The 15511-nt window shown below is 37.9% G+C and overlaps 1 protein-coding gene across 2 annotated transcripts in view; it reads right to left on the minus strand.

Annotated features, from left to right (window-relative positions):
* Positions 1 to 15511, minus strand: part of NELL2 (neural EGFL like 2) — a 108181-nt gene that overhangs the window by 81377 nt on the left and 11293 nt on the right. For both annotated transcript variants that reach the window (XM_083574466.1, XM_083574465.1), the window contains exon 3: positions 8647 to 8797. In XM_083574466.1, the coding sequence (XP_083430592.1) occupies positions 8647 to 8797 (151 nt within the window). The remainder of the gene's footprint in view (positions 1 to 8646; positions 8798 to 15511) is intronic.

Here is a 15511-nt window from a genome sequence, read left to right on the forward strand (position 1 = left end):
CGGGTTAAGTACTTAATTCGTTCCGGAGGTCCGTTCTTAACCTGAAACTGTTCTTAACCTGAAGCACCACTTTAGCTAATGGGGCCTCCTGCTGCTGCCGTGCTGCCGGAGCACGATTTCTATTCTCATCCTGAAGCAAAGTTGTTAACCCGAGGTACTATTTCTGGGTTAGCGGAGTCTGTAACCTGAAGCGTATGTAACCTGAAGCGTATGTAACCCGAGGTACCACTGTATTTCCCTTTATTGAAATATACATATATAGTAAAAAATCTCCTTAGAAAAGCAGCACCATATGCCTTTCTTTTATTTCTGCACTTCTATCTTCAAAGAAACATTCCCAGCTAACAGGAAAATTCAGGCATTTCTGACTTGTTTTGCACACCTAGCAAAGTGCATTTATTTTCTCTTCAACATTCAAGGTGTCTCAAAGCACTCTAGTCTTTGTATTAATGAACACTTAACCGAAGTCAGCAACAAAAGTTATGCATGCAATAATTCTTTGCTCTGTGGCCAATTTTTATTGCACTGGCAAGAAGTCAAAACCAACTGAATGTATATATATCTGCAAACAAAATAGTAGAGTTGACAGAATATTGAATTACCTCTTTTATTACCACAATCTTAAAAGGATTGAAATAAGGCAATTTTTAATGAAACAAAACAAGACAGTGATAGAATAGGCCAAAGCACTCTTCACATCTTAATTATCTATTTATTTAAAATTAACATGTGAAACAAAGCAAAATTAAGCAGAACTATTCATAACTCTGAGCGCTAACAACAGAGATATGGCATTACGACAAAATAATCTAGCCCCTTTAATTGTGTTCACATGAACTAGTAGTGAATTATCTACAGGAGCAGTGCATAAAACATGCACCTCTCAGTCTGACTGAATGGTGAATGAGCTCCTATACCCCTTGAATAGAATATAGCTTCATGGATTATCATGGCTGTGCAATAGTATCAATGACTCCTGAACTAATCTTTCTATTTAAAGCAGAGGTGCAGAATCTTCTACCCATTGGTCTAGTTAATCTCAAAGGCCATTTCCCCCAACCCTTGCCCTACACCTAACATCATATATGATATCACTTGCAGGCATGTAAAGATGCAGCCCTTTACCGAAAGCACAGTTCACAGGTACTGGTCAGCAGCACGTGCAAAACCCTTTTCCTCTGCCTGTGCTGCTTGGTTTCAAACTGTAAGGGCAAATGGAAACACTTCACCTGATACCATGATAGAGGCAGTGGTCGTAAAACATCAGGTTGGTTTGGAGAAGTCAGAATTTGGCAGCCAGTTGGATCCAGCTCCCCACCCCACCAAGCATAAGCACAAAGGAAATGATGATAATTTGTAGGATCGTTGAATTATAGAGTCTGAAGGGACCCCAATGGTAATGTGGTCCAAACCCCTGAAATGCAGAAATCACACCTAAATAGCCTTTATTCTGTTTTTACTTGACATGACTAGGTTTTTGCACCTTCCATTTCCCTTTTACTTGCGTTGCTTTTTCTCATGGATGCTTAATATGGACATTCTATTGGCTCAAAACTTTATACTAGAGCAGAAGTAAAATTCAATTTTTAAAATCCAAAATTCAGCAATATTCCAGCATTTTCAAAGATTTTTGAACTCCATTTCTGAAATTCAGCTTTGAGAGAACCTTTTAAAAAAGATTGATATTTTCATTTAATTTTTAAAACTTGCTTTTAATTTTCCCCCAAATTATTATTCTGTTGCTTGCTGCTGCTGCTGCTGCTTTTTACAAAAATGGAAGCTAGAAAGAAAGTGGCAAAAAAAGATAGTGAATTCTATTTCTCCTAACTGGTGATTTGTTCAGAAGTGAGATTACTGAAAAAAACCAACCATGCAATGCAGGCAAAAACTGATGAAGGCAAAGTATGCAAATCTTCACAAGCTTAGCATTTGCCAAACTAAAAAAGACAGAACTGTTTTTTTATTCTACATGTTCTTCTTAAAAACTCTAATATACCCTCAAATGTGACTGGACTCTACCATTAGAGAACAATTTTAAGCAAGAACTTCAGTGAATGAAATTTTACAATTTGGCTTCCTGTCTGACCTGCATAAATTATACTTATAAATAAACTTCCTTTTTAAAACACAATGCCAATACAATGCTAAAGGGGGGGTATCTCAACTACTGGGAGCATGATCTAAGTAGAGTTCCTCTCTGCAGATGTTCCTGCTGGTAGAGTGGTGGTAGATAACTTTTGCCCTTTCCTCTGGAGTCACAGAACCACCTCCCATGCTGTTCCAGAGGGTTAGGTGCCATAGAATAGTATTAGAGAGGACTTCCGGGTTAGCACCATCGGCGAATGGCGGAGTTCCTCCGACCGGAGGAACGGGCTTCGTGGAAATTGGGTCTTCCCGTCGCGGCGAAGGCGGGGACCCGCTAGAAATCCCAGGCGGAGAAGCCTGGGAACGTGGGGTTCAGCAGAGCACCAAGAGCGCCTCCCCTACTTGCGAGGAAACCCCTTTTTGGGGCTCCGGAGTGAAGTGGGGTGAGCAGCGTGGTGCTGCAAACCGATTGCTACTTTCACGGAGGGAAGCCGCACAGCCATCGCCGGAGAGCGCTGACTTTTTCCTGATGACAATTGGACTCTAAATCAAGTACCTGTGAGTAAAAACGGAAAATTGGATCAAGAAATCTGTAAAATTTGTGAATTAGGCAACGAAGCGGGAAGGTTTAAACAGGAAGTTCGCCTTCCGCTTTTTGTATATAGACTGAAGCAAAGACCTTGCAATCTAATAGCCTGGAAAATTGTTTTAAAGTTGGAAATTTCCTGCATCTACAACCAATAAAACCCCCTTGGAAGCAGGAGAAAAGGGGGGGGGGGAATTTGACTGCTTAATCCTGCAGGAGGAGAGTAAAGGAATTTAAGTTTCCATCGTCCCAAACCTGGGGACGGGGTGTCTGGACAGAAATTGTTTGAGACGTCCATTGATTGAAAGTGGAGCACTTTGACAGTCAAAAAAAAAAAAGAGAGAGAAACAAATTAACTTCAACGCTGCTTTCTGCATTTCTGCATTTTAAAGAAACAAAGTATTTGAAAACCGAAAGTAATCTTCTTTGCTGGATACATTTTAAAGATGGATACAAATAGAAATTGTGTCCCCTAGAGGGAGCTTGTCAGTTTGTTGTTGCAGTTTACTTGGAGACCTTACAGCTGCGAGATTGGGATCGTGGGACCAGCCGTTTGACCTTGAACAGAAATGTGTTGGAAGGAAGGTTTGGTCTCTGCCCTTGGTATGACAAATGCTTTGCTGGAGCAGTTGCACGAGAAAATGAACTTGATGAATGAAAAGTTGGACTTGATGAATGCTGTAGCCAGTGAATATGATTTAACAGGAAATAAGGATAAAGAAGTTATACAGCGACCAATTCAGGAATCTGGTTTGACAGGGCAAGTCCAAGGGCAGATGAAGACGGAAGAGGCTGCGATTATACCTCAAACAACACAAATGGAGAGATCCAAAGTCCTGCAGGAGCAAAAGCCACTGCATTGGAAGATCGAACTTGGAGTGTGTCTGGAAGTGTTTGGAGTCAAGGAAGCTCTTAACCCTAGTGGGACTATGAAACAGGTTGACAACTATCTTTTGGATAATTATTTTTTGGATTACAAAGAAGATGACTGGGAGAGGGACTGTGGGGAATGGGCTAGTCTGACGAAGGAAAATAGAAATTACTACCGGTTGGAATTCTCCAGAGACCCACTCCCCAAGGAGAAAGGGAAGAAACTACGAAAGAAACCAACAAAAGACAAAGAAGTGCGTAAGCACAAACAAGAACAAGAAAATCTGCAGAAGGGGCCTAGAAGAGACTTAAGGGCCTCGGACATAAGATCACCAGATTGATGGACTGGATGTAATGGTCAGAAAGGACTGACATAACCCGAGACCAGGAAGAAGGGAAGTTGGATAAAAATTAGAGGGGGGAAAAGTTTATATCAAGAAAAATTTCTTTTTATCTTTGGAATTAGTGTAACACTAATGAAATATCAGGGAATATGCTGGAAAGGAACTAATCGGCTTTAGTAGAAAAGATTTAAGGAGTTATGTATGAATATGGTTTAAATTTTGAAATTTTAAGGTTTTTAAGGTAAGATAAGGTTAAAGAAATTAAGGTAAACTGAATAACAGAATATAGTAAAAGATGGAAAGGATATGTTGAATTAATAAATAAGATAGATTGTTAAGATAAATTATTTAAATTAAAATTGAGAAATATGGGAAGAATTTGCTGGAATAATGAATTAAATTAGAATACAAAAAGGGAGGTGTGAGGAGGTCCAAGAAACAAGCAAATGAAAAGATGCAATTTGAGATTTGTATTTTTCTTCTTTTTTGGTTTTTTCTTTTTATTTTCTTTTTTGTTGTATTTTTCTGTTTTTTCCTTTTTTCATATTTATGTATTCATGAAACTTTGAATAAATATCATTTTAAAAAAATAGAACAGTATTAGAGAGTGCAGGATCAGCAAATTTCACACACACACACCACTCTACTGAATCAAAAGCCTTCTATAAATAAGAGCCTTTCTGATGACTAGAGGTGAAATCTAGCCCGAACCCATGATATTTTTGTTGCATCAGCAAATTCTGAGTAACTTCTGAAGCTTCATACACAAGGTGGGCCAGTAAATATAACTCATTAAAGTGTTTGCTCATGGGAAGTTTTATAAACTGGAATATTTTACACCATATTGCCAGAATTCATTTTGTGCACTGACAAGAAGTTTAAAAATTAAATGAAGCCTAGCTGCCAGGAAAAAACCCAGAGAAATATAGCAAGACATCCATCAATTTAATGACCTGCTTTATAACCAATATTTGGGGGTATTCCAACTTGACAAGGTTAAACAGAAAACAAATACTTATTTTAACTGCTTCAACACATTTCCACTACTCACGGTGTCAAGAATGTTCAAGAATGATCAAACAGTTGCCCAAATGACTAAAGAAATCTGGTTGATGCTTATGCTATTAAAACTGAGTGATAAGAAAATATTAGATGAAAAAGACAAAAAGAAATTGATGTCATTGTTACTTCTTTTGATGGAACTTACAAGATTCAAGTAATAGATAAAGTAGCTGTAGTATGTTGCTTGTAAACTATGAGAGATCAGGTAATGAAGCAGAAACAGAAGGAAAATAATGAGGACTATGGCAAATCATACCCACTTCTAAATCCAAATACTTATTTTGGAGCAAGTGGTCTTGTACACTTTAGATATCCACCCCCTACTTTACGCCAAAACCTTTTACACATTTATATTGTTTTTTCTGCTGTAACCATGTATCTAAATACCAAAACAAGTATTTACTTCAGTTTTTCCTTCAGTAGATTTGAATAAACTGTAGAAGCACAGTCTTAAGTTGAGCACAGTTGCAGTTCAATGAGCTTACTGTTTCTTACTAGCATCATTTAATAAAATAAGTATTCAACTCAAAACATATAGTCTATGTTTGAAGTTTTTCTAATTTCTCATTTTCTTATTTGCTCATCTGAAGGGAAAAGTGCTTCACCCATTTGTGCTCATTATTTAAACCAAAATCCACAAAGATTTCTTAGGGCATTGGGATTAACATTTATTAGTACTGATGACCTCTTATCATCAACAACAAGATGAAAGATTAATGAGGAAATCACACATAATGGATAATAGATTCACACTCCATGGTTCAGTGTAATAGAGGAGCAATTGGTGGCAATCATTAATTTGTATATAATTAAGAGATCATGCTTGGTTAGTTTCTAATAAAATGTATTTCATTCAACACAGCTTAAGATGCTTTCATTAATCAGAAGCTGTATTCATAGTTTTTATGTTATAGCTGCACTTAGACTACAGAAAAGGAATCTGATCTGCAGAAAGTCAGTCTTGCCATCATTGTCCTAATAATCTGATTTGTTGATACTAATCTTGTTTTGTTGAATTATAATTTCTAAATTTCATCTATGCTACCATATTTTGAACTGCTTGCAATTGTCCCATATCTGACACTAGTGCACATGAGAATGTAGGTCCAATTTGGACCCTTACTTCAACTGTCCTGTGACTCACATAGTGAAGGAGAATACAGGTGTATCCCACCTTTTCATCACATTTGACATGGGTGTTGCACATGAAAGCCCATACGTGTGATGGTCTGATTTATACACTTTCCCGCTCCTACCCCAAAACAGAGAAAAATGGGCTGTTGCACATACTCCCCTTAGATGAACTGCCCACTTGACATTTCATACTATACCCATGTAAGATGGGCATTGCACACAACCACACCTCCACCATACACATTGTGGACCAGCCCAGTAAGAGTCTGAAGAAGGCCACTGGGAGATATTTTTTTTAAGCACATTATCATAATTAGACAGTGGGCTGAGCCAGGTCTACAAGCTCTACAGCAAGGGCAGCTAAACTCTCTCAGTCCAAGGGACACATTTACCCATGGGCTGCATGGTCAAAGTGGGTGTGGTCTCCAGGGGCTGCATGTCAAAGTGGGTGGGCCCAAAGTGTACAGTAGGTGTTGCAAGAACTGCAGTTCTCAAGGCTGACTTTCAAACAACTTTCAAACAACTCATTGACTTGAGAGATTCAAGGACAGAGAGAAAACAAGAGGGCTGGTGGCAGCAGACCTAACATTTTGCTCTGGGAGTTACTCACATTCACAGGTAGGGAGTAGGTGAGCTATATTGGTTTCTATTCCAACTTTTACCTTTGTACAGCAGGCTATATTCCAAACAAACAAAAGTCACAGATTTCTACACACGCACATCTCTATCTTCCATCCACACGGCAAGTGGCTTTCCAAGCAAGAACAAATATTCAAAGAGGGCACAGAAAAGGATTCATAGTGGTGTGGCCTGTGGCAAGATGGAGAGGCCTAGAGGACCACATTCAACCCTGAGCCTGAGGTTCCCTACTCCTACTATGCATACCTACCTGGGAGTAAGCCTCCTTGAGGTCAATGACACTTACCTCTGAGTAGAAATCAGACAAATCATGTGCCTAAACCTCTACAGGAGCATGTTCTGAATATTTGTTTTAATTCTTTGAGGGACTGAATTGAGAAATTTAACCCACCAAGAAAATTCAATAAAACTCCAATAATATTTTCAGGATGTGCCGCTAAAGCCCAAAGTATCCCTATACCATGACCATCTTCTTTCTGGGATTATAATAGTCCCAGCTATGTTGGATGTGGTGTGCCTTTCGAGCTTACTGCTACTCTGCATTATCTGAAAGATGCTAAAATGTTATTAAATATGATATGCACCTGCGATGAAAAACTTTCTATATCTTCAGGCATCTGCTTACGTAAGCATGTACAAAGTTTTAGCCAAACCAACTGTACCAATTTCAAATGACTTGAATTCTTACAAAAACAGCTTCTTAGAAAGGTTCTGCCATTGTTCCTCTTGTTTCACATGTGCAATTGACAACATAAATTTAAGAGGCACTCTAAGGAGCTTTTAACACTTAATTTAAAATTACCATGTTAACAATCATTATAATCCCTGTGAGATACAATATAAAGTTGTTCAACAGTAATAACCTAAAAGGTATACACCATCCCTACCATAGTTAAAGGTAGTTTAACTTTCCCATAGTCTGTTAGAAAGAATGAAAATGTCCCTATTACAGCATGATAGCTCAGTTGCCAATCATATGCTACTTAATGGCAGCAAAACCCATTTGTTTCAATGAGATGCTATAGGAGCTTGAAGTCTGAGTTGAAAATTCATATCGTTTCATGGATCATTGTTGACAATTCTTTGCTAGGGTCATATGTTGACTGTTTCAGCAGCTGCAGCAGATGCGTAACAATCTTAATAACACCTCTTTTAACTGTGACAACAATTTTCTTGTCGTATCATGATGAAATCATTCTCAAATGCCCTCAGGTCACATAGTTTAGTCTCTTAAACCTAACAGCATTGCTTTCCTTAAACCAAACAGCATTGCTTTTCCATTTATTACTATCGCTGTTATTTCTGTAACCTTGGATAGTCTTCACTGTTTGAAAGTAAGTGAGGCAAATAGTAAGAAGGCACACAGGTAAGACAACAGATGCTGTGAAATAGTACAGGTCTTTTACAGGTAATGAGGTTGAGCTGATTTACACTAGATGAGGATGAGATCCACAGTAGTGTGACAGGCAAATGGTAGAAAAACTTTTTATGCCCTTAGCAGTGGGAGACATTTAAATGGTGACAGCTGTTGATAGATACTAGTTATATAATCTGTTGATAGATCTTAACTTGTGAATTTCTATCTATTTACATTATTCACAGTCATATGAGCCACAGTAATTTCCAAGTAGTGTTGCAAATATGTCAGCTAATATTCCAATCATATAATTAGTGGAAAGTGACTCCAATCTGCTTCCACAAAATTCATTTCTACATAGATATGCTTAGTATCGCAGCATAAAGCAGCAGTCCTATACACTTTTACCTGGAAGTAAGTCCCACTGAACTCAGTGGGGTTTACCTCTTGAGTATAAATGCATTGGGTTATGCTGCATATTAATCCCAGGTTTCTCTTTCTGATTTATTTTAATCTTATTTCACATTTCAGCATGCAAAAAACAATAAATATTAGGTATCTGCACCTACCTGTGATCTAAGTGGTGAACAGAAAAAATAACACCTGAATTTAAGCGAGTTTGTTTGAGTGACACCAAAATTGTGAATTCATGTTTATTTCTTAGCTTCTGAAAAAAGAGTTCTGCTTTCTCTGGAGATGCTTTTACATTTCTTGAAGCACCTAGAATGAAACAAAAAATGAGAGTTGCTTTTTTTAACCAAAAGTACTCTATGTATCAGTAGTACTAAGCATGAAGACAAATATTTACAGTTGATTAAACTTTGAAACTGTAGTTTGTATAGTATTCCACAATGTAACTCAGATGACAGTAGTGCTTCCATCAACAAAAAGGGGAAGCAGCAATTACCAGCTACCCCCCCCCCTTGCCTTCAGTCTCTGCATTCCCCAGATCTGCTCCAGGGTGTTGGGGGACCCTATAGATGATATTTAGGTGTGTGTAAGAGAGGTGCAAGAGAACAGAAATCTCTGGAATTAGTTTTCCCATTCTTCCATTGATAGAAACCTCAACATCAGCTGAGCAATGCTGTTGGATGTAGCCCAGTAACTACTCAACTGACAATTCAGTCCCACAAAGCTGTCAACCATCTTTTGGACCAAACCATTACATGCTTTTAGTGTGGATTCACATAGCCTTGTATTTATACCGAAGAATAAAATGTTATCCTGTCAATTAAAGTCTCTAAAGACTTACACAGAAATCTATTGTTAAAATCTGAGCATAAAATGGCACTATTTATGAGAGCCAATTCTTTCTAGAGATCACCAAGGATGGATTTAGCCCAATTGAGAATACGTAAGCATTTCATTTTTGAAAGAATATCAAATTAAAACTGATAGTTTAAAAACTTTGAATACTTTTATTATCCTTGCTGCTTTGGCTCATATGGTTCTTTGAATGCAATACATCTTTACCATTTAATGGACGTGTTTAATAAATTATGAAGCAACTCAAATACAATTACTTCCCAGTGTTCTTTCTTTTTTAGCCATGGCATACTAACAGACTCAAGTAACACGCTTTTGTATTCTGTATGATGGTTTGATGTGCACTAACAATTTCTGGCAATATAAACAATTTATTCCCCAAAGGACGGAAAGAAAAACACACATGGAGAAATGTTTTTCACCTCAAGGTCTTAACATGCAGCAAACTTCTACAAAGCACAATGGTACTTTACATTTTGCAAAGAATGAAGAATAAAATCCATAATTCAAATCAAAAGCATTAAAATTTTAAACAGTATGTTTTCTAATAAGCACTAGTGTTTATAAATATTTAAGGGAGAATGTGATTTTGCAGTTAGAAATTAAGATTGTTGTGGAAGAATGTAATTCTTAAATTATGCTGTATTCTACCTTAAGCATGGACTGCCCACGTCACCACAATATTGTTATGAGTTTGGGTGTAGGGAGCAGGCTGTATGCTGAGACCATTCTAACCCTGGGATCCAGGGTTAGTGTTAAAATATAAGCAAGGCTAGCTTACAGATGAGGTGATTACCTGGGTGATGGGCCATTAAGGGGAACAAAGGAATGGATCTGTGTGAGTCAGCAAATGGGTCCTCAACTGGCTGGTAGTTAGAAAAAGAGCAAAGACAAGAACTGAGAGTTCAGTGGCATGAGCTAAAAGCAAAGCAGCAAAAGGGCATAGAGAGAGGAATGCATGATTTGTGTTTGTATCCAAGGCTGCAGCTATGGGATAAACAAGAGCCTTTTGGGATGTTGATGCTGTGAACCTCTCCAGGTTGAATTTCCTAGGCACTGACACCAAGTGCAGGTCCTTCAAGGCCAGTGCTAGTGAGAACCAGTTAAGTAAGACCTGTGATAGGAAGGGGTGTTTGTTCCTTCAAGATGGAAGGGATGAGTGTGCACTGTTTTGAAGGTTCTTTTAATCAAGCATCATGATTGATTACATCAAGTCATGGGATAGGGTCCAGCATTTTGCTTGAGTCTGGCTTAAGTCATTAAATGGAGCTCTCTTCACAATGTAGTTACTATTGCCTGTTATGCTGCTAAATCTGAAAAGTGATTGTATGCTCAGCAATCTCCTACCTAACTTCATCTATGCTGCGTAAGTGGTTGTTCAGTTGTTAGTAAAAAAAGATAGCTTTGCTATTTTTAAGCTTCCAGGTTACTTTACCTTGTTCTGTTATTAGAAACCTGTTTAGACCTTGCAACTTTCTATCAATAAAGCAATATTATAATAAAGTGTTTGAGTTCCTGGACCTCCCCATCTTGGTTATGGGCCAGTCTCCACGAAGATCAACTCACTCTGCCTCAACAGCTGCAAAGAAATCTGAGTCACCCAACCTTTGGAAATAAATTTGCATTTACTTCCCTTGCCTTGGTGAAAACTCTTAAAAGAGAAGAATCAAAAGACTACATTATGGAGTCTGCTGCAATAGTAAAGATTTGTTTCACCCATTGCCTATTCTCAATGTGTCCCTGCACAGGTAGGTTTAAAGCTGGGTGTGCTGTTAAGATTTCAATGCCAAAAGTGGGTACCGCTTGCTAAAAGGGAAAGGAGTTCTGGCTTTTCTGCCAACAAGATAGGCTTGTTTTCAGTTATTTCTGTATGTGCCCAGCAATGGTTTGTGCACGAGATGCAGGTTTATAGAGAAATTATTTTCCCATTACACCATGATTTCATGCCTTGGATTGGTGTTAAACTTTCTAAACCATGCTTGCTGGTTCAGGTAGGATGGAAGGTTCTAAACGCTTTGAAAATATCTCTCTAATGGAGAGAGATTGCAATCGAAGCATAACATACCCATGAGCTAAGTCCATCATTCTATTGATTGAGACAACAGATACAACTGTGACGTTTTCCAAAGTTTAAAAAATGTTGAAATTCCCTGGTTTTTATCTGATTCCAGTTTTCATCTGACATATAAAAATGAGTATTGGACAGACACAGGGTTAGAGTAGGTGGGCCAATTTAGCCTAGTAAATGAGGCCAAAAGAGGATATTGTTGTAATCTATTTTTAAAAAATCAGAGGGATTGACACAAAAGTGTTTGGCATTATTTAACATTAAAATATAATGGATACAATGACTAATAGCTACAAACTATCCACTAGTAACTCTAAGATGATTATCAGGTGCTTTATAACTATTAGATATGAAAAAAAATTATGGAAGAAGCTCTCTGAAACAGTTGCCAGAACAGTGGCTATCTCTTTCATTTTCAGAACATATATATGTTTATTATGATACTCCAGTTAGGTCCTGGTTGAGTAAACGGGTTTTCTATCATGAGTGTCTGCTCATTAGGATTTTAGTTTTGTTTTTCTTTTTTAAAAAATGCATTCATTGTATTTGCATTTTTAAATATTTGGGTATGAATTGCCTTGAGATGGTGACTTAGAAGACAATTAATAAATCAACTGTAATATAATAGTAAATTCACTCATTGAGGAGTAAGTCCTATTGAATTTAGTGGGGTTTACTTCTGCACAGTCATGCAGAGCTGGACTGCATGAATGACATGTATAAAAAACTTCAGAGAGAAACTTATGCAAAATATATTAAAAAATAATTAGAGCCAGAGAAGAAAATAAGAAGTATCAAAAGTTAAATTTTGGTAGAAATGAAACAAGATAAATGAAGAATAGGCAAATCAGTAATGATTGCAGAATGTTCAATTAGCATGTTCCCAGTGTTAATTGGAATGGAGACTGTTTCATTATTAAACCATATTTTAGCTACTTCCTTCAACTCTAACGCCAATTGAATTTGGTGAGAGATACCTTTTGATAGACACAGGGATGATGAAAACAGTTCACTTGTCATGGCTACTCTGCAATACTTATAGAAAGTAATATTTTTGCAATATCTTCTCCAATGGATGGCCTGACCTCATAAACCCATATCCATCCAGACCTAAACAGATTTTACTAGAATTTTACCCATATTACTAATGAAATGTCTGGGAACTTTACTTAACTAAGCCTACTGCAATTTGACCCAGCTCTAGGTGTTTTTCTCACCCAAACCAATTACTTCCTGTTCTGTTTGACCCTTCCTTGAGGAATATGAAAAATGAACCAGGTAGACTTCAAATAGGTGCCAGTGAAGAAGAACCAGGACAAAAGTTCAGCAAAATGTCTATGTGCTGATAATTGAAATGCAAACCCATTTTTTATTCTGGCTGCCCTTGAACTATCAGAGTAATTTTTAAAATGTTCTATCCACTGTGTTTCAGCAAATTGTTAGCGCAAGTTTAATTGTGACACCTGCCTCCTAAAGTAATAGTTCATGAATTAATAAAACGTTTCCAACCTAAGCACTTTCCTAAAAATGAGCACTTTCATGAAATATTTCAAAGGTATGAATTCCAGAATACTGTTATTAAAAGGTTTATTAATACGGCATCTATAGTCTAATGTAATTTACATAAGCAATTTATATTGTGCAAAGCTTAAATTTAATCCCAAATATGGAAATATATCTCCAACACACAAGAGCACACAAGATGAAGCAGAGTTTATTGGCTTACTATTGACAGAAATCATGGTTTAGAATAAGGATGAGGAATTTGCTGCTTTCCGGATACTGTTGAACACCAACTCCCCTCAGTTACAGTGAGCCTGGCAGTTGGTGTCTCAGTGGTCACATGTTCTCTTTCCCTAGCCTGGAACATAGGTTCCAGAACCTATGAGCCCATATAATTTAGACTGATTTGTCTATTAAATTTCAAAGGAGATCTTTTAAAGAGCCCAAAATTCATGTGAAATGAGAGTTAAGACTTTCTCCCTCAGTGAAAAGATAGTTGCAGGAGCAGAAACTGCTTCAGTACCATGTCAAAAGTTTGGAGAAAATTAATAATTCCAAGACCCATAAGTTTCTTGTCCCTGGGATATCTCAGATAACAGTACAGTGGTACCTCGGGTTAAGTACTTAATTCATTCCGGAGGTCCGTTCTTAACCTGAAACTGTTCTTAACCTGAAGCACCACTTTAGCTAATGGGGCCTCCTGCTGCCGCTGCGCCGCTGGAGCCAGATTTCTGTTCTTATCATGAAGCAAAGTTCTTAACCTGAAGCACTATTTCTGGGTTAGCGGAGTGTGTAACCTGAAGCGTATGTAATGCGAGGTACCACTGTAATGAGAAAACACAGTGGAACAGATTCCTCCACTAAAGAAGTAACAGAATCATCTTAAATCCCCACCACAACGATCACCAGTCCCTAGGATTGCTTCCCTTCTAGTTGCCTCGAATAACAAGGAATGCTCTTCATACCACACCCAGAAGTGGCAAGTAGTGTTCCAAGACACTTATCAGTATTGACAGATTACATTTGTGAGCTACTCTTTCTGAGACATGCTCATCTGTCTGCCAGGCTCCATACAGCCTACTGTGCTCTGTCCATGGTCCTGATGTGATGCCTACATCCTACATTCCTAATGTGAACTGTTCGCTCTTCCGTGCTGCTTTCCTACTGATACCTGAATTCACCTATTTCTAGAACTGAAACTACTCTCTGTGGCTCTACACCAGCCTTGAACAGTGCCATGGCTTCCTCCACATGAAGCCAATATAGTTGCCTACAACTGTTTCCCGAAACTCCTTCAGGTGCCTGATATCCATTTGAAAGTTTGATGCAGCTACTAACTGGACATTCCTAGCTATGAGAAAGTTTTATAGAGTTCATCCTGTGGGTGAAGGGGGTTTGTAACTGATGTCAGGAAGCATTGCTTTAATTATATCTGAATTTAACTTTTTTTAAAAAAAAAGATATAATTAAATCACTCCTAAACGTTGGTCATTACTTACTACAGGAATAGGTAATATCAAAACTGAATGAAGTCTCCTACCTGTTTACATCTGCCTATAACAACTCACACAGCCCCAGTTAACATGACCACTTTATGACAATTCTAAATTGGTGAGATTATTAGATACACAATAAGGTTTCCCAAAAGATGGGATGTTACCACTGTTCTTGCTGAGCCCAGCAAAATATACCACAGAGAGTCCTCTAGCAGCCTGTGGAAATGATCTTAAGGAGGAAGTTGCTGCTGCAGAAGAGCAGAGAGAATGCAAGTAATAAGATGTCATCTCCTCATTTTCCATGCTACATTTGGCCACTTAACTAAGAGAAAGAGGCTATGCTGCACAACTGTTGCTTAAGCAAAACCATGGTTTACCAGGGCGGAGTTCTGGAAAACAATATGCTTCTTAAATGAACTGTCCTTTGTATAACCTGACAAGTGAATAACCACAACTTGATCCTACACTTCTAGAGATATGAAATACTGCTTCCTGAGGCATACAGTAGCTTCCTAGACTGTCTCAGTCAAACCAAATTGCCACAAGAGTATCTGCGATACAAAGGCTCAACATATGGTTTGTATAAGAAGCATGTATACCCTTAACATTACACCTGCCTACAGCCTTCCAGATGTTTTTTTGAATCCCATTAGACTCCAAGCAATATGGCAATGTGGCCCCCAAGGTATTAAAGACTCCAAACTTCCCTTTCTTACATGATGTTTCATTTACACATTTCATATTTACATCATGCTTTGATAAAGGTGATAATGGCATTAAATTTATTACCAAGGCTTGGTGCAAGCAAGCTGTGAAAAGTACTGTGAGAATATTGTGCTGATGCCCTATTCCTAAACAGGCATATGGAAATTAATTCTATAGAAACTTTTTTCAGTGGCACTGGCCATGCTTAAAATCTCAGGCAGTGAAACCTTCAAGTCATTTTATTAAGAAAATACTATATTAGCATCCTTGTTCTACAATCAGCTACTTCATTCTAAACTTCATTCAATGGAAATAAGCATACCTAGGATCATATACTTTGTACCCCCAGCCCCCAAAAAAGGCTTTTTGACAAAACTTCCTCAACCAAATTGGAGT

Source organism: Podarcis filfolensis, assembly GCF_964270895.1.
Source record: "Podarcis filfolensis genome assembly, chromosome: 10".
In the NCBI taxonomy this organism is placed as follows: Eukaryota; Metazoa; Chordata; class Lepidosauria; order Squamata; family Lacertidae; genus Podarcis; species Podarcis filfolensis.